The sequence below is a fragment of the Camelus bactrianus genome, chromosome 32 (assembly GCF_048773025.1).
Source record: "Camelus bactrianus isolate YW-2024 breed Bactrian camel chromosome 32, ASM4877302v1, whole genome shotgun sequence".
Classification (NCBI taxonomy): Eukaryota; Metazoa; Chordata; class Mammalia; order Artiodactyla; family Camelidae; genus Camelus; species Camelus bactrianus.
In genome coordinates, this window is record NC_133570.1 from 8,950,761 (window position 1) to 8,973,246 (window position 22,486).

Genomic DNA, 22,486 nt, shown 5'->3' on the forward strand with positions numbered 1-22,486 from the left:
CAAGGGGTGGGACCCAGCAGGCTGAATTTTCTCAAGCTCTCCAGGGATTCTGATGCACACTCAAATTGGAGAACCACTGCCTTAGGTAACATTCTTCTTAAACTGCTCTTAACGTCCAGGTGTGAGGGTGACTTTGGAAGAAGGTAGGTGAGGTGGTGTGAAGCTGGGGGAGGGGAAGAATGCCTCTTCAGTGGGCACTGCAGCTCATGCTGTGGACAGCCAGATGACAGGAATGGTGTGGACTCAGGAGTCACCATCGGCAGTAAGGAGACAGCAAGACTAAAGTGTCTTCCTACAAACCTCTCCTCCCCGACCCCAGGGGGAAAGGATAAACCCAGTGAACAGGGAAAAAAGAAAATCTACATGTGTATCATGTCATTTGACCTCACAGCTATCTTTTAGAAGCTATGTTATTAATTTCTAAATTTAGTGATGAGGAAATTGAGATTCAGGGAAGTCACTGCTACACAGTCACACACAGCCATCCATCTGCGTCCTATCCTCTACGCCACATGAGATGTCCAATCTCTTGTCCATGTGACCAGTGCTATGCCAATGGCAGGGCAGTGGAAGCCGTTGGAAGCAAAAGGGAACACTCTGTGTAGAGAATTTTAAGACATTCATAAAACAGGCTGAAAGTTCGTCCTTGTCAAAGTGCAATAGCAGTTTTGATTATCGGAATGCAAAAGCACTTCTAAACAATGTCAGAGACAAAATACCCTTCCCCCAATTGGTTTGGGTTCTAAAGAATTGCCACAGTGATTATTGAGTTTTAAGAACAGACATGACGGTAGAAGAATAACTGTAGAAATAAAAAGAGAACAAATAAGCAACAAGGATATATTGTATAGCACAGCGAAATAGAGCCATTATTTTGTAATAACTTTAAATGGAGTATAATCTATAAATTATTGAATCACTATGTCATAACCTGAAACTAACATAATATTGTAAACCAACCATACTTCAATTAAAATAAATAAATAATATAACTAGGTAAATAATGGAAGTTAAAATATAACACAAATAATATAAATTAAAAACAAATACTTTTTAATAACTCCTCTTTTAATCAACATTGTAGTCTACATGGAGGAAGCTAATTCCGAGAATGCCTGCTTATACAACTGGTCCCCAACACAGCTGGTCTCAACTACCTTGGTTTCAAAGGTAAGTTTATAATAATACGAAATCATAGGGCACAGTGTATCACTCTAGCCCCTATGGTACTACATACTCCTCATTTAAACAGTAGATTTAAAAAAAAATACAGTGATTGTAAAGATGAAGAAATAGAACTTAGCCTACTTCAATTCTGTCATTCTGTGTGGCCACTGGGGTTTTTCTTTGGAGTTAAAATTTAAAACTGTGAAACAGCACATAAGCGACAAGGTGTAAAGATTTTGTGTGGTCAGTACAAACTGTAGTTCATGCATGAAATATTTTATGAAATATTTTACTGAATTTCAATAATGTCTTTAAAGCTGAAATGTATCCCCACTTCCTAATTGTTAACGGTTTTAAAATGAAAGAATGAATCAAGAAAATGATGATGATGATTGTTACATCATTAACACTGAAAATATTTCTATCATCTAGAAGAGGGGAGTTAAAAGAGGTTACAATCTGGGTCAAGTGCACTCCTTCAAATGTCTGAAGACTGTTTCACGCCACTACTGAGAATTCTCTTTTCTGGTTAAACGGCCCTAATTCCTTTGTCCACTCCTCAGCTGACACATTTCAGACAGTCCACTTGCACACCCCTGTTAGCTGCTGAATAAGATCACGTTGTGGAGATCTTCTAAGATTGTGGCATCCAGAACAGAGGATTCTGCAGGAGAAAAGAGCAAACACAAGTTTTAGAATCAGATGTGCCTGCGTGCAAATCCTGGGTCTGGCTGTGTGACCTCAGACAGGTCATTTTCTCTCTGAGCCTGTTTCCTCATCTCTACAATTTGATTAAGGATCTTTATAATCTCTTGGGGTTCACACGAGGATTAGATGAGCTAGTTTATTATTATCTAGGTGTGATTATTCATACTCTCCCTCCCCACCTTCAAAGGGGGGAAGATTCTTGCCAACTCAGTTCCATCATACCTTTCCTTTATCATGCAGAATCCCAGCAACGGGTTACATCTTGGGAAAAAAGTGGTTGGGGAGTTCAAGACCTGAGTGTACTGCCTTCTCCAGGGAGACCACTGTAAGGTAAGAAGGAGGGTTCTGAAGAAGTCTTATTCTACATGGGAAATGCACTTACTCCAAAACCACACCTATTAGAATGGCTAAGATTTAAAAAGACTGAGCAGAACAAGTGCTGGTGAGGATGTGGAGCAACCGGAATGTTCATGCACTGCTGTTCAAAATGTAAAGTTGTGCATCTACTTTGGAAAATAGTTTGCAAGTTCTTAAAAAGTTAAATATGTAACTACCATATGACCTAGTTGTTCTACATCTAGATATTCACCCCTGAGATATGAAAACATGTGTCCAGAAGTAAACCTGTACCACAAATTTCTTAGCAGCATTATTTGTAATAGTCCCAAATTGGAAGCAACACAATGACCATCAACCAGTGAGTGTGTGAACAAAGTGTGTCCTATCCATAAATGGAATATGACTCGGCAACAGAGCGGAATGAGTTATCTATACACAGAGTGCATGGATGATTCTCAAAATAGTTATGCTGCATGAAAGAAGGCAGGCAAAAATGAGAACATACTGTATATTTCACTGAGATGAAAGTCTAGAAAACGCAAATTAATCTAGAGTGATAGAAGGCAGACTAGCGGTTATCGGGTGTGAAGGTGGGGTAGGCAGGGAGGAAAGGATTACAAAGCGCAGGAGGAAACTTTTGTGAGTTACAGGAATATTCATTATCTTGATTGTGATGATGGTTTCACGGGTGTGTACTTATACCAAAACTCATCAAATTATACACTTTAAATATTGTACGTCAATTATACCTCCACAATGCTTTTGTTAAGAATATACTCACCCCTTTGCATTTTTTGACAGATTGGGAAAAGATTTTCATTCCTTTCAATTACATTTTTTCTGACAAATCAGTCACCATGCAGAGACAAGACCACCAGAAGCCCTGAGTGTATTTGGCTCACTTATAGTATGCGTGCAGCTAGGTGCCTGGCCCCATAAATAGCCGAGATTGGGGTTACTAATGCAGTGTTTCAGGTATTGTCTGACTGGCACGGAACTCTATTTAGACCAGAAGTTGCAAACTCAGAGGCTTTTAGGGCCCAGGCAGGTGAAATAAAGCAAGCAAACTGGGCTGAATTGGGCAAGTCCTTGGAGCTGGGGTGGTGGTTGTGGTGTAGTTTACTTCATTGTCCCAACTACTTACCTCATGTCAAGTAGGTCCATGCAACTCAGTGATTCAATAGTAACAGTTGACATTTTATAAAATGCTTTTATTTGGTCCCCCTGACAATGCTGTCTGCTTCATAGGATTATCTCTATTTTCTAGACGAGGAAACTGAGGTTCAGAGAAGTCATCAAGACTCCCGCCCAGGCCAGTGAAAGTAAGACCCCGCCTTGCTCCTCCTTGAGTCTTTTCGCCATCCGGCCACACCTGTGTTTGTATTCACTTTGTTTCCTCCCGTGGAGAAAACTCAGCTACCTCTTTCTTCCCATGACGGTCGCTTCAGGGGCCACGGATGTTTTGGAAGGAGAAAGAGCTCAAGAGCCCTCTTGTGGACGTTCCAGGAAAAAAAAGAGTTGGAGACAAACACACTGCCTGTAATGACTCCAGTGTTTTGTTTTTCTAAGTTCCCTTTTTAAGGATTTCACCTGTGCCTAAATATCCTGGGGTATGATGGAGGTATGTAGTATCTTTCTATGGTGACAGATGGTAAGCCAACTTACGGTGATCATTTTGAAATGTATAGGATTATCAAATCACTATGTTGCAGAATAGGAACTAACATAGTGTTGTAGGTCAATTATACTTCAAAAACAAGCAGACTTATAGAAAAGAGATCATATTTGTGGTTATCAGAGGTGGGGGTAGCGGGAGGAAGAACTAGATGAAGGCATTTGAAAGGTACAAACTTCAGTTATACTAGGGGTATAATGTACAACATGTAAATATATTTAACACTGCTGTATGTTACATATGAAAGTTAAGAGAATAAATCCTAAGAGTTCTCATGACAAGGAAAAATATTTTTTCTATTTAATTTTATATTTGTATGAGTTGATGGGTATTCACTAAACTTATTGTGGGCATCCTTTCATGATGTATGTAAGTCAAGTCATTATGCTGTACGTCTTAAATTTATGTAGTGCTGTGTGTCAATTTTATCCCAGTAAAAATGGAAGGAAAAAAATAAGGGTACTAATTCCATGCATGAGGGCTCTGCTCTCATGCCCTAATCACGTCCCACAGGCCACCATCATTTGAGGTGTTAGGATTCCAACGTGTGAATTTGGGGGAGACACACACATTCAGATCATAGTACCTTCCACCACACCAAAGGATAGGGTTCCCCTCCAAAAAGAAAGTTATTATATAAGAACTTAAACCTGCAAAATACATTTGCTTATTCAGTCCACAAGTACTTACATCAGGTGTGTGACAATCTTAACAGTTGGTAGGGCCAACTACATATCCGGTTCAGTTTTAAGTGCTTTGCAGGTATTAACAATTAGTCCTGAATAAACAATTATTTATCTGGGTTCAGTTAGATCTTAGTCCATTCAAGCTTCCATAAATATGCCATTGACTGAATGACTTAAACAGCAGAAATTTTATTTCTCACAGTTCTGGAGGCTGGGAGTCCAAGATCAAGGTGCCAGCAAGGTGGGTGTCATTCTGAGGTCTCTTTTCTTGGCTTGGAGGTGGCTGCCTTCTTACTGTGTGTTCACATGACCTCTTCATGCTCTGGGAATGTCAGCTGTCTGGTGTCTTTCCTTTGAAGGACACTAATCCTATTGGATCAGAGCCCTACCCTTATGACCTCATTTTAACCTTAATTATTTCATAAAGTTCCTATCTCTAAATGCCATCTATTGTGGGTTAGGGCTTCAACAAGTGAATTGGGGGCTGGAGTGGGGCACAATCATTTGGTCCTTACCATCCTCATTTTACAGCTGAGAAAAATAAATCCACCCTCCTGAGCTTACAGTCTGGTAGGAGAGACTGATATTCAATTACAAATTACTATCATCACCAGGGAAGTGGGACCCAGCCTGGTTTTGGGAGTCAGAGAAAGGGACTTTCCTGAGGAAGTGCTGGGTGAGCAAAGAGGGGTGTGGAGTGGAAGGTGGCGTGGAAAACCCAGAGGCATACAGGAGCAAGGCACATCCTAGAAACCAAAGAATTGTGGACATCGTGTAGAAAGCCAGTGGAGGGCCCAGTGGAGGAAAATGGCTGAATTTGAGGTATGTTTTGAAAATGGGCAACTTGGGACAGAGGGGAGCAGGGGATGCCCCTGGATGTGTCCCTGCTTCCCTCAATCTATTACTGGGGGAAAAGCAGAAGCAGCAGCAACGGTGGGGCCCCAGACTGAGCTGCTTAGGGAGTGGAAAGACCGTGCAGCACTGGGACTCAGACAGCCTTAGATTTTGAAGCCTCCTCTCAGTGGCTTATTGGCTGTGTGTTCTTCTGCAAATAGTTTGCCCTCTCTGGGCGGACTGCAGGGCATGAGGCTCTGAGCTGCCTTCTCAGCATTTCTCAGGACTTTGTCATCTGAGCACATCATGACAAGCCCCAGGCTGCGCTGACAATTACAAGAGTCCACACGCCACCACCTTCTCCGCGTGGCTTCAGAGTCCCCAGGTGGAAACCTGACCCCGCCCTGCCAAGCCCAGCTCATAAACAACAGAGCCCTGCGTTAGGAGAGCAATTCCCCCTCTAGAACCTCAGCTTGGTTCCACTGCTTCTTCAGCCCAGCCTTGCCCTGATCCACCTCCAGGATTACTCCAGGCTCTCGTGTTTGCTAAGCTCAAATCCTGCTTCTCCCACATCCTGGCTATGAGCTTGGGGAGGTGACACGCTCTCTGAACCTCAGTTTCATCACCTGCATAATGAGGATTTGTGTGGATCCAATGAGATCTTACGAAACATAAAGTGTTCAACCCATGACCTGGTACACAGCGACCCCCAGTAATGGTTTTCATTTCAAAAAGACATTTTGTTATATAATGTCTGCTACATGCCATATAGCATATTCATTTCAAAAACATTTATGAAGGACCTGCTGGGTACCAGACCTGGTTGTAGATGCTGGGAATACAGCAGGGACTTAGATCTAATTGCTGCTTTCGTAGAGCTTACCTTGTAGAGGGTGGGATAGATGATAAACAAACAAAAGCTGACACTTTCCATCTCTCATATGGTAGTAAGTGTTCCAGGAAAATGTAAAATAGGAAAGAAGTTAAGGAGCACAGAGTGGGTAATGGGGGTATAATTTTACCGAGTGTGACCTTAAAAGCTTCACTGAGGAGGTGAATTTTGAGCAAAACCCTGAAATATGCTATAAAACTTAATCACAAAATGAACACCATCCATGAACAGACCTGCTAATTTATGAGCTAGAACATTATCTGTTCTGAATCTATGATATATATTTTTTTGCATTGCTTTTCCCACGCAGAACAGAGCATTGCTTTTTTTTTTTTTTAAGAGAGCATTGCTTTTCAAACTTTAATGTGCACTAAGATCACCTAGGGGTTTGGTTAAAACGCAGGCCAGGCTTGAGGCTCTACATTTCCAACAACAAAGCTGTGGCTTTTACGGTATTTTCACTCCCCTGTTATGGCCTCCCCTAGCTTTACCCATCTTAAGATGTTCCTCCATCTTTCTCCCTCCTCCTCCACCAAGAGAACTTCCTGTCTGCCACACCTCACATTTGTTTCCTTTCTCATAAGTTCTGAAGGGCTTTAAAACAGCTTAGAAAACCTGAGTCAGGAGGTGGGTTCACAAAGAATCTTGACCACAAGCTCTCTCGGTGACCTTGAGCAAGTTGTCAGCCTGCTCTGTGCCTCAGCTTCTCCATTCTGAAAATGAGACAAGAGGCTCTTCAAGATCTCTTCTAGCTTAGACCAGGGGTTGGACTCTGTGTGTGTGTCTTTCCAGCATCTGAACCTCATTCCTGTTTTTGAATGTTTGGAAAATCCACCTTGTAGATCAAATATCAGATTTTGTGTGGAACAAAAATATCAAAAACTTGTTCTCCTCAAGCTCGATCGTTTGGACAGTGCCCCTCAAAGCACAGACTGAGGGCTACATGGGAGGAGAGGTAGTCTAGATGTCACGTGGCTGCCAGAGTCCAGTGGGGGCAGCATGCTATTTGTGGCACAGCCCTTAGCTGCGGTTCTAGCGATCCAGGTCCCCTGGGTTTCTGCCAATTTTCTGATCCCATCTCTCTTAGAGAATTGTCTCTAAGCTTCCAGATATCCTTCCAACAAATTCCATTCTACCTGAGTTACCTCGAATTGGATTCTGGTATTTGCAACTGATGGGCCCAGACCCTCAAGTGGTCCTGTAACACAACTATGTGTCTTTTCTTAAGTGTGTCTTGCCACTTGGATGTGTATGTCTTATGTCTCCCTGCCTCCAGTCTCCCTTCCCCAGATAGAGGGGTATCTTGAAGGCCCAAACATAGTGCCAAACTCAAAAACAGCTGGTTGATAGACATGGAATCCTTCCAAAGATTGGGGAATATCTTCTAGTCCAGGGGATCAAACTGTCATCCTGATATAGCCAGCATGTGGATATCCTTTGTTTGCAAATTTCACATAAAAGTTTCAGATTTCTAGATTTTCCTGAAAAATCAGAAGCTCTGGCCACATTGACCCACAGTTCCACATGGCAACATTTGGTTAGAGCTAAGTAACACCTACCCTCTTTGGCTGGGGTGTGACTTCTCCAGTTACCCACAGTCTCCACTCACCCCTTTTGTGTTACAATTGGACCACTTCATTTAAATGATCTGTTTGGGTCTAGGAGGCATCTGAGTTTGCACCCCTTGCTTAGGGGAGTAGAATGTTGTAGTTCATGCCTTGTTTTCCCTGAGTATGTCTTTTAAGGCCACAACTGGGGATAGGATGTGGCAGGGTGAGATGAAAACAGGCTTTAGAGTCATTTACTAGCTGTATAATCCTGGCAATGTCCCTTAAGATCTCTAACCCTCAGGTTCTTCAACTCTGAAACAGAAATAATAGTTCACCAGAATATTGTAAAAAAGATAAGTGATAAGCCTAACACAGAGTAGATGTAGACTAAAAGTTTATTAAAGAGTTAGAGGATTCTTTCATTTTAATTTTATTTTTTATTGAAGTGTAGTTGGTTTACAATGTTAGTTTCAGGTGTACAGCAAAGCAATTCAGTTATACATATACATACATATATAAATGTATATATATATTTTCAGATTCTTTTCCATTATAGTTTATTATAAGAAATTGAATATAGTTCCCTGTGCTATACAGTAGGTCCTTGTTGTTTATCTGGTTTATTTTATATATAGTAATGTGTATCTGTTAATCCCAAACTCCTAATTTATCCCTCCCCCCGGCTTCCCCTTTGGTAATCATAGTTTGTTTTCTATGTCCGTGGGTCTGTCTGGTTTGTAAATAAAACCTGTATCTGTTTTTAGATTCTACTTATAAGTGATGTCACATGATATTTATCTTCCTCTTTCTGACTCCTTCACTTAATATGATAATCTATAGGTCCATCCATGATGCTGCAAATGGCATTATTTTATTTTTATGGCTGAATAATATTCCACTGTGTATGTATATATATAATATATATATTATATATATAATATATATATAATATATATATATATATATAGCTTTTTTATACACTCATCTGTTGGTGGGCATTTAGATTCCTTTCATGTCTTGGCTATTGTAAATATTGCTACTAAGAACATTGGGGTGTATGTATCTTTTTGAGTTAGAGTTTTCTCCAGATATATATGCCCAGGAGTGAGATTGCTGGATCATATGATGAGTCTATTTTTAGTATTTTAAGGAGCCTCCATAGTGGCTGCACCAATTTACATTCCCATCAACAGTGTAGGAGGGTTCCTTTTTCTCCACATCCTCTCCAGCATTTATTATTTGTAAGGAGTTAGAGGACTCCGAGATCTTAAATTTGGAAGGGCCCAGCAGGATGCTTGGCTGGAAGCGGGTGCTTTGAAAATGTGCTTTCTCTTCCCCCAGCTCCTTGATTGTTGGGCAGAGTTCCTGCATAAGGATGCTTTGGCTGAGCCAAGGTTGGGCAATCAGGCCACGGTGCCCTCCAGTGGGGCCCTGTGGGCTAGAAATAGGCCCGCCTCCAAATAGCTATGGGACGTTAGCTGTGAGGGGGCGGGCGTGACTGACGCTGCATGGAGTGTGGCCAGCCACACCCCTTGATTTGCATGGGTCCCATGAGCTTCTTGGGAAAGAACTGATAAACTTTCCAAGTGTGTGAAACTGGGGTTCAAACCAGCCCCACAGGCTTCAAGGGACGGACAGAAGCTAGACGGAGGGAGGAAAGGGATGAAAGGAAAATCACAGGAGGAAGGCAGTAGGCAGAGAGGGCCTGACAGAGGCTGGGCCTAGATTGAAGAGAACATACGGTCGGTCGAGGAACTGTCTGAAGGCTGTGTTCCCTTCTTCGTGCTCAGGCTTGTTTCGTAGCCCTCGCTTGCTCTGAGCTGGAGAAGGCTGTGTGTCAAGGCTAGAAGGGGCTCAGATGGAGCCCAAACAGCTCTGCTAAAGGAGCCCTCTCTCTGTGGAAACACTGCCAGAGTCAGCAGAAAGCCTCCACAAGAGGCAGGCCCGGGAAGGAGGCTGGCAAGAGGGCAGTGCCTGAGACCCACAGACAGTAAACAACAGCTCTAGCCACACCTGAGTCACCTCCTCCCTGCCGAGGCGTCAGAAAGAGCCACAGCACCTGTCAGAACCCAGAGCCTCACTGGAATACTTGGTGAAAGGGACCGATGTCCAAGATGGGGCTTCCCGCTGGCCGGATCGGGGCTGGTGAGGGGCGTGGAGCACCAAGACTGTAGGTGTGGGCGTGGCTGTAACCACGGCCCCGTAATGCGCACGCGCGTCCGCACCTATTCCGCACCTGCTCTGTGTCAAGCTCAGGCCAGGTGTGCAGTGGGGAGCAATAAGCAAGAGCTTCCAGGCAGCAGGGGAGATAATAAGCAAGGGGTCAGAGGAGCCAAGGGAAACTCGGAAGCGATGCGTGTCCTGAAGGAAACAGGGTGATGTGGCAGTGACTGAGGTGGGTGGGGCTGTGTCCAGGGCACACTTGGTCCTTGATGTCACCAAGGGATGAGCTCGGGGCAGAAGGCCACAGCTGTTTCCTCCTTGGCCTTGTCTTCTAGGGGCCCCGCCCCACCGAGAAGCAGGTCCAGGGAACAGCCTGCCCACGGGCGCAGGTTAGCCTGTAGCCCCCTCAGCAAGCCAACCGCCGGGGTGTCGTCTTAGGAAGGAGGCTGACTGGGTGAGTGTCCTCGGAACCACTGGGGTTTGCGATGTGCTCCTACCTGCCTAGGGAGGTCCAGGCTCCAGGGCTGGGGCGTCACCTGTGAGTCATCTCAGGTAGTGCTGGGGAGCATCCTGCTGCACCCTACTGCCCACCAAACACACGCACATACGCACACGCGCGCTGACAGAAATGCTTAAAGAAATACGGGCTTGTGATCAGAGGAGCAGCAGCCGTGACCCCTTCCCCCCACCCCACCCCCACAGTGGCCGTGATGAAATTGAAGGTTCGTTTCCACCTCTTCCTGTGGGCGGGGCGTGTGGTTCTTGAGGAGCTCCATTTCTCAGGGGAGTGGCCTGGGCTGTTTTGCAGCACCCAAAATACTTGCTCTAGGAGGCAGCCAGCGGGCTGTAGGCCTCGCCTTTGCTCCTTCATCCTCAGAAGCGCTTCCTTCAAAGTCCACTCGGTTTCTCCCTTTGCACCCCCATCTCATTCACTCAAACCAAGAGCCCCCCACCTTTCACTTCCTGGGTCATCAACTTTCCCTGGATTCAAAGCCTGGCCCCTGTGCATTTATTACCTGTCTGCCCTTCCACCGCCACTTCTTTCCCGCTCTGCATTTTCACATGTCCTCTTCTGTAATATAGAAAGAGTCTAGCCTTGTAGGGTAGTTATCAAATTTTTCATCCAGGAAATACTGTGAGTTAAGAGATACAAAGCACTTTGAACAGTGCCTGGCATGAAATAAGCACTCAATCAATGGTCGCGATTAGCATGATTAAATATTTACCGTCTATTCTGCTAGGCGTTGAGGATTCACTGGTGAGGAAAACAGACAACATTACAGTGGCTGAGGTAAGATAAAGGGTGTGCAGCGTCTGGCACAGAGAGGGCCCCCAATAAATAGGTGGATCCTCCTCTCTTCCTTCCCAGGAGCATATCCCAGCTCTGAGAACCCCTCTGGTCCTCAGTGTTCACTGGAACCTGTAGACCTGACATAGGATGGAGGCTGAGTGGATGCTTCTGGCTGGCAGAAGAGTCCCAGGAGTGTCTGATCATCTTAGGATGGGCCGTGTGCCGCCTAGGAAAGGCTTCCTGGGGAGGAATCCTGAGGACAAGTCGGGAAGATGTGGGGCCAGCTTCGCGGGTGGTAGTGAGTCCTGCCTGCCCAGTCAGCTTCTAGAAATGGGATGTTAGAAGCTTGCCTTCCATAAGTCCTCTTTGGCCGGGCCCTTGTTCCCCTAGGACATTCTGACTCAGTTCTGATTCAACAGGGGTGGTTAGTTTCAGTGATTTAAGTCTGGTTTTGTGATTTTCACAACTCATCCTGGTATTCAGAGTTGCCACTCAAGGCTTTATGGAAGGCATGACCTATAAGGTCCAATTCACAGGTGAGAAGGGGCACAAGCTGAGGCTGAGGGCATCTTAGTCACTTCTAAGAAGCTCTTCCAGGTCTTGGCTCAGTTTAAAATGCTTCTTGCTCCAGAGCAGAGGGACTTGGATGGAGATGGATCAGTTGCAAGGATAGAGGTTGTGTTAACTTTTGGGAGAGGGGGATTTTGAAATACCTTGGAAGATATGGGGATGGTTTAACTCTGGCAGTTGGATTTAGGTAGGAGATAGAGCAGAGTTCAAGACACCAGAAAAGCCGAGGATGTGTTCACAATAATCGTTACTATCTATGGAAGGCTTCTAGGTGTCAGACGCTGTGCAAAATGCATCACATGCATTATCTCATGTATCTTTACAACAGCCCCGTGAGGTTGCTGCTATTATCATCTCCATTTTTGAGGAAAGATGACAAAAAAGCTCAGAGAGGTGGAGTCACCTACCCAAGGCTACACAGTTAACGTGACAGAGCCAGGAAGTTGATCTAAGTGGAGTGACCCTAGAGCCTTCAGCCTTAGCACCAGTGTTGCTACCTAGAGGAAGCATAATGGAAAAGTGAGAATCCTGAGCTACAGTAGACAGAGGAAAGCTGGTGGTAGGTACTTTGCCTTTACGACAGAGTTTTTTTTTTCTTCTTCTAATTTTTAAAGATTATTTTCCATTTACAGTTATTACAAAATACTATATTCCCAGTGTTGTACAATACATCCTTGAGCCTATTTTACACCCAATAGTTTGTATCTCCCACCCCTATATTGCCCCTCTCCACCACTGGTAACTACTAGTTTGTTCTCTGTATCTGTGAGTCTGCTTCTTGTATGTTATATTCACTAGTTTGCTATGTTTTTTTTAGACTCCACATATAAGTGATATCATGCAGTATTTGTCTTTTTCTGGCTGACTTATTTTACTTGGATATGCCCTCCAAGTCCATCCCTGTTGCTGCAAATGGCAAAATTTCATTCTTTTTCATGACTGAGTAATATTCCATCAGTCATATGTGTGTGTGTGTGTATATATATTATATATATATGAGTTTCTTTATTCATTCATCTGTTGATGCACACTTAGGTTGTTTCTGTACAACAGGGGTTTTAAACTCTGGGCATTAGAATCATCAGGAAACAGGATAAAAGGTAGGTTCTTAGTCCCTACTGCTAGAGATACTAATCCAGTAAATGGGGCCTAGCATCTCTATTTTTCCTTAGTTTCTCAAATGATTCTATGATGTGGGTTGAAAACTACTGCCGTCACCTAAATAGGGGTTTTGAGGGAATCTCACCTCTTCCTGTCCTTAAATATTTCCAAGTGGGCTCTAGCTGGAATGCAAACCACCCTGAAGATGTTTGGGCATGGTTGTGAAGTGAAGCAAGGCTGGGGTCATGTCATTTGACTGGTTTCAAATTGTGGCTCTCTTATGAACTAACTATGTGACCTCAGGCAAGTGGCTTCACTTTTTTCAAAGCCTCAGTTTCCTTAGCTTAACGATGGGGGCTAAGTATACTGAACTTAAAGGGCTACTGTGAGGAATAAAAGGGTTAAAGAATATAAGGGGTGGTAATGGCAGAGCAGCTTTTTCAGAATAATTATAAAATCTGAATGAAATATGGACCAAAACACCCCACTTCTAGTCGGGATGTTTTGGTCCATATTTCATTCAGATTTTATAATTGTTCTGAAAGAAGCCTAAAGCCTGATAGATCAACATCTTTACAGCACTGGGAGGGGAAAAACCCGTTTCAAAACAGGTTTCTACTTCCAGTAAAGATATGTTTCAAACATGAAGGCAAAATGGACACATTGTCATCATTCTAAAAGAAGTAAGCCAGAAAGAGAAGGAAAAATATGGTATCACTCATATGTGGAATGTAAAAAAAGAAAAAAGAAGACACTAATGAACTCATTGACAAAACAGAAACAAACACACAGACATAGTAAACAAACTTATGGTTACGGCAGGGGAGGGGGAAGGAAATGGGAAGGGATAAATTGGGAGCTCAAGATTTGCAAATATTTACTACTATATATAAAATATGTAAACAACCATTTTCTTCTGTATAGCACAGGGAACTATATTCAATATCTTGTAGTAACCTATAATGAAAAAGAATATGAAAATGAATATATTTGTGTATATGTATGACCTGAATATTGTGCACCAGAAATCGACACATTGTAAACTGACTATACTTCAATTTTTTTAAGAAGTCAAAAAAATAAAATAAAATAATTTAAAAAGCTCCCACCAGGCAAAATGGGCCCAATGTGAAGTCTAATGTGGGCCTCTGAGTACCCTTAGGGGAACTTATTTTACTGTAAAAAAAAAAAAAAAAAAAAGATAGCTGGGAAAGCCCCAAATATTTGGAAATTAAACAACACATTTCTAAAAATCCTACGGTATACCAAAATAAGTTGAAAAGCTATGTTCACACAAAAATCTGCATATAAATATTTTTAGCTCTTTTATTCATACTTCCCCAAATCTGGACTCATCCAAGCTGTCCTTCAGTAGGTGAATGGAGAAGCAAACTCTGGTAGGTTCATACAATGGAATATTATTCAATGATTAAAAAAAAAAAACAAGATATCAAGCCCCAAAAAGACAGAGAAAACTTAAAAGCATATTGCTAAGTGAAAAAAAAAAGTCAATCTGAACAGGTTACATACTGTATGATTCCAGCTATATGATATTGTAGCGGGGAGGGTGGAGCTCAGTGGTCGAGTGCATGCTTAGCATGCACAAGGTCCTGGGTTCAATCCCCAGAACCTCCATTAAAATAAATTTTAAAATAATCTAATTACCTCTCCTCTGAAAATAGTTAAAAAAAAAAAAAAGAATCTGTACCCAACTATATGACATTCTTGAAAAGGCAAGCCTAGGGAGACAGTAGAAAGGTTGGTGATGGCCAGACGTTTAGGGGGAGGGAGGATGAAGAGGGGATTTTTAAGGCAGTGAAACTATTCTGTATGATGCTGTAATGGTGGGTACATATCATACATTTGTCAAAACCCGTAGAATGTACACCACCAAGAGTGAACCCTAATGTAAACTCCAGACTTCAGTTAATAATAATGTACCTTTATTGGCTCATCAATTGTAACAAATGTATAGACTAATGCAAGATGTAGATAATAAGGGAAACTGTTGGGGGAGAGGGAGTAGGTGGGAACTCTCTGTACTTTCCCATCAATTCTTCTGTAAACCTAAAACTGCTCTTAAAAAAATAAAGTATTAAAAAATACCATGATCCGGGGGTGGGTATAAGTTCAGCGGTAGAACTCATGCTTAGCATACATGGGGTCCTGAGTTCAATCACCAGCACCCCCATTAAAAACACACACACAAACACAAACAAACAAAAAACCCATGATCAAAGACTGCAAGGGGCTCGAGAGCTAATAAGCTCACCATATACCTTATTTCCAATCTTTTGTCTTCCCATAATGTCTCTAACAGATTTCTTTCCCTTTGGGATTCTCCTTCTCAGTCGGGGGATGAGATGGGAGGCTGAATTTGAGATTACGGAGAGAATCATGGGAATATCAGGTAGAACCAGATGTTCTGAAAGCTGGTTTGCCTTCTCCCTCATTCAAGCATCCATTCCACAAACTTGGAGCTTTTCCTCGGAGCTGAGTTCTGCGCTGGGCACTGAAGATGTAACTGGCAACAAGCCACAGTCCCTTCCCACAAGGTATTCACAATCCAGAGGGAGAGTATGATAAGTATACAGGCAGGGACAGCTCACTGTGCTAAGTGTTATGACACGGGTAAATTCAGGGGTCTGTGTGAGCACAGGGGAGGAGTATATAACCCAACCTAAGTTTGGTCAAGTAAGATTTCCTGAAGGAGGGGCCATAGAAGCCAAGCCTCAAATTTGTGAGTAGCAGTTAAGAAGCAATCAGAGATTTGGAAGCAAAAAAGAACATAGTACATCAGAAGCTGCAAGCAGTTCACTCTGTGTTTGTGTGTGTGTGTGTGTGTATTGCGAGGCAGTGTTGGGTAGGGGTGAGAAATAGGCTGGAGAGGCAGGAGAGGATCAGTCAGACCTGAGCCTCTGACCCTCTTTGAAGCACTGCCTACGCAGCCCAGTTAAACCTGGCAATGCCTGCTCCCTGGAGTCTGTGCCTGAGGCAGATGACGTGTCCTGGGGAGACTCACTAAGTCTCTTTTGAACGCACTTGGTGGAAAAAGCAATCCTATAATTACCGCGGTAATAATTAGAGGAACTTCCATTGCCTCTTTCACAAACATTTCACAAGCTGTAGCCCTCTCACGTGGGCCAGGTGGGGTGTGGTGGGAGCCAGGTACCCCTCCTGGGGGGAGCCAGTGCCTGTGTCTCCTGCCAAGCACACCGGACTCCCCGGCTGAGGCCCAGGGGTGCCATAGCTACCACCTGGGGCCGCTCCATCTTGGAGCTGAGTGCTGCTGGTAGAGGGACTGAAAGTCACTCCCCAAGTGCCCCAGGCTGGGCGGCCTTCAGTCACCCCACAGACTTCAGATTTATTCAAGGAGACTTCAAGCCTGCAGAGGTCCTGAGCAGGACCTGGGGGTGTCTTCCATGTCTGGGCAATCCTAGCCTGAGATACAAAAGCCATTAGGTTCTGGGCTCACACTCCATCTGCCTGGACACAGGCTTTCTGTGGCCTGACACCTCCCAGCCCTGCCAAATGCTGTTTGGCTTCTTATACGTTGGCATTCACACATTCACATTTGGAGGGCCTCTGGTTTAGAGTGAGAGAAGAAAAGCTTTCTTCTCATTTCTGACCCCATACCTTCACCCAGACCCCATCTCCCTCCTTTCTTCCACTAGACTTTTCTCAGTGCAAAGAATGGTCCCTTTGCTTCTGGGAAGGCCTTGACTTTCTTTCCTTAGCACATCCTATTCCATCCCTCCCATACCAAGCTTTCACTTGACTTTGCCTTCTGTGACTCACTGGGAACGAAAGCCCAAGTGGATTGCCCAGGGGCTCGGCGTGTCTTTTTGTTTCATTAGCGACCTGTCTTGTCTGTTTTGTTTTTAGCTCTCCAGGGAAGGAGTTTCTGCACCTCCCATATCCTTTTGTGCCTTTCCCATGGGGCCTGAAGTCTCACCCATTCGAGACTCAGAATTACTTTGTATCACATTCAAGGGTACAGCTGGCATTCTGTAAAAGCACCTGGCCAAACCGTAAGAGCTACATGAATATCAAAAAAGTAGGCTCTTTGCTTTTCCATCTCCCCATGATACCCCTACATCCAGTGCCATTTAGAGCTGGGCAGATATTTGCAGGCTGGTATCTTCCTGTGAATGGTCAGAGGAAGGGCCCCTGGTGGTTTGGTATATACCTGGGGCCCTGCCTCAAACCCTCTGGGGAGACCGTGATCTTATCAGCCAGCTCTTTCCCAGGGCTCTCTGATGGAGCTTCAGGAAACATGTTGAACCTGACTGGTCCTGGCTCCTGGCAGCAGGGGAAGGAGGAAGGAGAGTTTGCTTCTGAAGGAAACGTGTACTTGGCTTTCCCATGAAAGGGTTCTTCCCCTTGGGGAACAGGCAAGTGGCAGATGTATGGGCAATGGCCAACTGATCCACTTGGAGATAGATTCAGGGTGTGGTATTCCCCGTAAGGCTGGGCAGGTCCTGGGAAACTGGGGCAGAGCTAGATCCCGGCCTGAAACTGGGCAAGCTGCAGAGGATCTTGAGTATGCTGGTTTCAGGTGTGCCAGCTCTGCTCCTGGTGGAGACTAGGGGTCCGGGAAGGCATGTGTGTCTGTGGCCCAGGCGTGCTTCTAAAACCTGGAGCTGCACTGATCATTTTTATTCACGAACGTAGTAACTGGCAGGGAGGCTTAGCTAGGCCCTTCAAAGTCTAGGTTCAGAGTGCTTTTTCAGTCTCTTCTCTTAACACTCGGCAGCACAAATCAGCCACCCCACTCCTGGATCCAAGCTCACGCCAATTCTTCACATCTTTGGGCCTTGCCTCATGCCATTCTCTTTCCCCAGAGTCCCTTTTCTCTTAGTAGCCGCTCACTCTTTCAGACTGCCTCATCCACTCCTGGAAAAGCCTTCCCCAATGCCCCGGGGCTCAATTCATCTCTTCCTCCTGTCTCCTCCTAAGCCCCAGATTCACTCTGTCAGTCTCTTGTCTAGCTCTATTGAGTTTACTTCTGTGTCTGTCTCCCGTCCTCCAGATGGGCTGTTCCCTGAGTTTTGCCCTTGTGTGGTCAGCTCCTTCTTATCCTTCGGGTATCAGTTTAAATGTCACCTCCTCAGCCAGCCCTTCCTTCCCCACTTTATCAAAGGAATCCTCCACCCCTCCACACTCTGTCCCCTTACGTTGTGTTTTCACCTTCATAAAACTTAGCAGCATCTGTAATTATATTCACTTATCTGTTGGCTTGGACTATGTCTTTTCCTCTGGAATGTAAGCTCTCAGAGGGCAGAGACCCAGCAGCATGAGTTGATACACAGTTGGCACCCAATAAATTTCTGTTGATTTGATTACATGAAGGCAAGTATGGGATATTCAACTTAGCACCCCCCGGAGGACTTGGCACAGAGCCTGGGCGCAATAAAACCTGGCTGCGTGGAATATTTGCTAAACGAATGAATGAACCAACGAATGTACGAAGGAAGGGACGCAGCGTTCTCCCTGCTGACTGACAGATTGACTGACAGTTGGGAACCCGTGGCCAGAAGACTCTTGATTGATGAGTGACAGCTGAGTGGCAGCGAACAGACGTGCATCCGGGCTCCTGACTGGCTGGCTGCAGCAGCCCCTCGGAAAAAGTAAGAGAAAGGGGTCCGAGGCGACAGCTCCGCGTGAGGAGGGGGCGGCACCAGGCGGCGGTAGGCGGCCCAACCGCCAGCAGCGATGCTAGCAACAGTCGCCGGGAGCCAAGGAACCGACATCTCCGCGCATGGGCCGGCGCGAGGGGCGGGGCGCGCGCGTCACGTGAGTGTGTTTTGGGCACGTGACTCGCGCGGGTCCAAGGCTCGCTCCCGCCCCCTCCTCTCCTCCCCTCCGCGGGTGTGAGCCGAGCGGCCTCGCCTCATCGCCTAGCGCCCCCCTCAGCTGCCGCCGCCGCCGCCGCCGCTGCCTCCGCCCGCCGGCCATGTACCCCGGCCGCCGCCGCCGCCGCGCGAGCGCGGCGCTCCCGCCGCCCAGCGCGCAGTGAGAGCAGGGCCCTCTTGCCGTTCGCCCGCCGCGGGGCCCCCTTGTTCTCAGCGCCGCCGCCGCCGCCGCCATGTTGGGTTTAGAGCCGCAGCGGAGCCGCCGCCGCCGCCGCCGGTGAGGGAGGCCGAGAGCGGAGCCCGCCCCGCCCCGGGGCCCAGGGAGCGGGGCCGCCTCGGAGCCCGGCCTCTCTCCGCCAGCCGCCTTCCCGGCCCGCCCGCCCGCGGTGTCAGCGAGCGAGCGCCCGGCCGCGGCCGCGCCTTCCGCCCCGGGCCGGAGCGAGCCCGCCGGCCGTTCGTTCTCCCGCCGCCGCCGCCGGCAGAGCCTGCAGTGGAGCCCTCGAGAGTCAGCGCCATGGCGGAGCAGACCTACTCGTGGTGAGTGCGGGGCTCCGGGAGGCCGGGGCGCGGCGAGTGTGGGGGGTCGGGGCGCCGGCCGTAGGGGGAAGAGGAGGAGGAGGAACAGGTGCGCGCTGGGGGGGGGCGCGGGATAGGGGTGCACGCCCCCTTCGCCCCCACTGGAGGGGGCGGCTGGCGCTCGTGGGAGGAGGTGAGCGGCCGGGGACCCGGCGTCCGGGGAGGGGGATGGAAGAGGCGGCGGCGGCCGCGGCGGATGTCATCTGGTCATGGGCGGAGCAGGTGATGGAGAAAGGGAGCATGACCCCGGGGGTGGGAAGCCCACGGTTGAGAAGTAGAATCCCAGGGGAACCCCGGAACTGACCTGAGGGGGTGGCTCCCTGGCAGGAGGGATTGAAACGGTGGAGAGGGGCGGGCCGGGGCACAGGTGGGCCACCCAGCTGAGAGTCATTTTCTGAGAACAGGTGATAAGAGGCCGAACTTGGAAGTTGGGAGGGAGGAGGAGCCTCACCTACTGGGGCTGCTGCTTAGCCCTGGGATGAGGAGTGAAGGGAGAGTTGGTAAGGTGGACAGAGGCCCAAATGTGAACGGAGGAAAGCCGCGGAAGGAGAGTATCTTGGAAACCCTGGAGGGGACTCCCTGGTGAAGAGGTTGGAAGGGGAGCCTCTTTGGATAACTAAATTCTGGAAAGGAAGTCGTTGGTAACAGTGGGGCGTGGGCAGAAATCTTTGTACGGGTTGGTACTCTGTTTAGAGTATGACTCGGTACCCTGGGTCAAGTACGAGAATGGAGGATCTGCAACTTATGTTCATTTTAATGGGACTTTTAAAGTTATAAGATAGCTTGTTAAGGACTCAGAAGGGTAGTATGTAGTTTATGGTGTGAGGACATACCTATCCTGAGAAGGGAGTGCAGAGGTTTGGAGAAAGGGGGACGAGACGCCTCCCTTTAGCAGGGGGAGGTGGAATATTTGCAGGAGGGGCTGGAAGGAATGTTGATAGTATTTGTGAGGGGTGGAAATTGGATAGTGGGGAGGAAGCAAGAAATGAGGTGATTGTAGGTGCAGGATTGGAAAATCTGGTTGCAATCTAGAGAGATTGTTCGAGGATGGTTTACTCTTTGAAGTAAATGTGGTTTGGGACGGAACTGTGGCCTTTCCCTTATTTGCAAAGAGCGTAATAGAGTGGGAAGAACATGGGGTTTAGGATCGTGTTCACTAACTTCTTAATGACTAGACAAGATAGTGAGTTCCCCATTCCGTTCGCCTTACCTACAAAATAGGGGAATTACCTTTTTCGTAGGCTGTAAAGATTAAATGAATAACTTTACAAAGCACAGGGTAAACTGTAAGATGCTATATATTACTGTATTATAATTAGGGAAACAGCAAAGAGATGGGTGGGATCTGAAAACAAGGAATGGCTTTGGGTAGAATGCTTTAACTGAGTGGATTATTTGTAGTGGTTGGGGTTATTTTAAGTCAGGAACTCATCGTGTCTTCACATAGGGAAAGAGGATTGGTGATTGAAGATTATTCAAAAGGGAACTTCAGTGATCTATATACAATCTCAAAAAGAAGGTAACGCTACAGGAAGAATTAAAATCTTAGTGAACAGTTGTGACAGCATATGTATTTTTAAAAAAATGTTTAACCTGCTTCGAACGTTTTGCGCAACAGTGAGCTGCCTCTCAGTAACAGGTGAGATGCAATACAAAATTACAGTTCCAGCTTTCTTATGGTCAGAGTGAGAAAGGAAGTGAAGGTGCCCCTGCATGCATTGTAACTAACTAGTCGTGAGCTTCATAACATTCTGGGGGTGTTGAGAGTCCTCATGACGTATGGCCCTGCTGTTTGTACCATGCTGTGTAGAGGCCATGGATGGTTCAAAGAGTAAACACAGGGGCCAAGAAGTGGGGATAATGAGAGTGTTTTACACCGGTAGATTGGCCACACACCGCCTCTGTGTGATGTTGGGTGGTTCTGCTAGTTAGGGGGAATTACTTTGTGAAGTTTGATAGTTTGTAAGATTTATTCTACTAGAATACTTTCTTCAATCTCAGGTCCCTTTATTTGCTTTACAGATAAAGAAATAAGCTGCTTGAAGTCAGAATGCTTAACTCCTTACCTTTAGCATGTTTTGAGATGGAGAAAGTGTTTACATCATCTTGAGAAAGGGTGATATGTGAGGGGAGAGGATTGAGAAACCAGGCAGCTTTCTTCCTGACTGGTTCTTCCCAAGTCCACCGGGTAATAACATAAAGAACTATCTATGTGGCATTTATGGAATTTTTTTTTTCTTAAAGCCTTTACTTTTGAGACATGATAGGAAAATCTTACAGAACACATGGAAAATACATGATCACAGCTGAAGGTGAAGACAGTCTAATCAGAAAGCTTTTTTTTTTTTTTAACTATGCATCCATTTAATTATCACAATTCCTTGAGGTAGGTGTGATCTTTCCCTATTTTATAGAGGAAACTTAGGCTCAGGAGGCCAGATGATTTGTCTGAGGTACTTCACCTGTGATGCTTCGTTTTGTTTGATGTGAATTCTCCCATCATTTTATTCATTCTCATTGAAACAAATATGGAAAAGGTATTCCCAAAGCATATGTAAACTGAGTTTTGGATTGTCTATCATTTTGCAATCACTTTGTCACTGTTCCCTTGGTTTGTGCAATCAAAAGAGTTGATTTTTTTGAAAATAGATTTGTACTTTATTTGTATGTGGCCTTTAGGAAAATCAACCTTGTGGAGACTACTGTGGCTGTACGGGTTTGACTGAGGATGGAATTAGTGAAGAATGTAGGAACATACGAAAATAGGTTCCTTTAGGATTTTTGTATAATAAGACACATAAATTATAAGATAAGCTTGGCCGTGAGTTGATTATTGTTGAAGCTCAGTGGTGAGTCCACAGAGGTTTATTTTATTGTGTATACTTTTACATGTTAAAATATTTTATAAAAAGCATTAAAAAAAAAAAGCCCCCAATCATAAATTCATGCTGTTCTGGTTTCTTGTGCTTGATTTTTTCCCTAGAAAACTCTATCAAAGTTCTGTTACCCAAGGTCTCCAGCTCAAATTCCACCTGTGAAGTATTTTCTGACCATCCCAACTGAAAGTGAGCTCTTTATT

At 45.6% G+C, this 22,486-nt stretch overlaps 1 protein-coding gene across 1 annotated transcript in view; it reads left to right on the forward strand.

The window, feature by feature from the left end:
* The first annotated feature begins 18,828 nt into the window (after window positions 1-18,828).
* The window catches only part of SPPL3 (signal peptide peptidase like 3), a 106,303-nt gene continuing 102,645 nt past the window's right edge, over window positions 18,829-22,486 (forward strand). Inside the window, exon 1 of the mRNA XM_074356226.1 lies at window positions 18,829-19,368. Coding sequence (XP_074212327.1) covers window positions 19,346-19,368 — 23 coding nt within the window. The 5' untranslated portion in view covers window positions 18,829-19,345. The remainder of the gene's footprint in view (window positions 19,369-22,486) is intronic.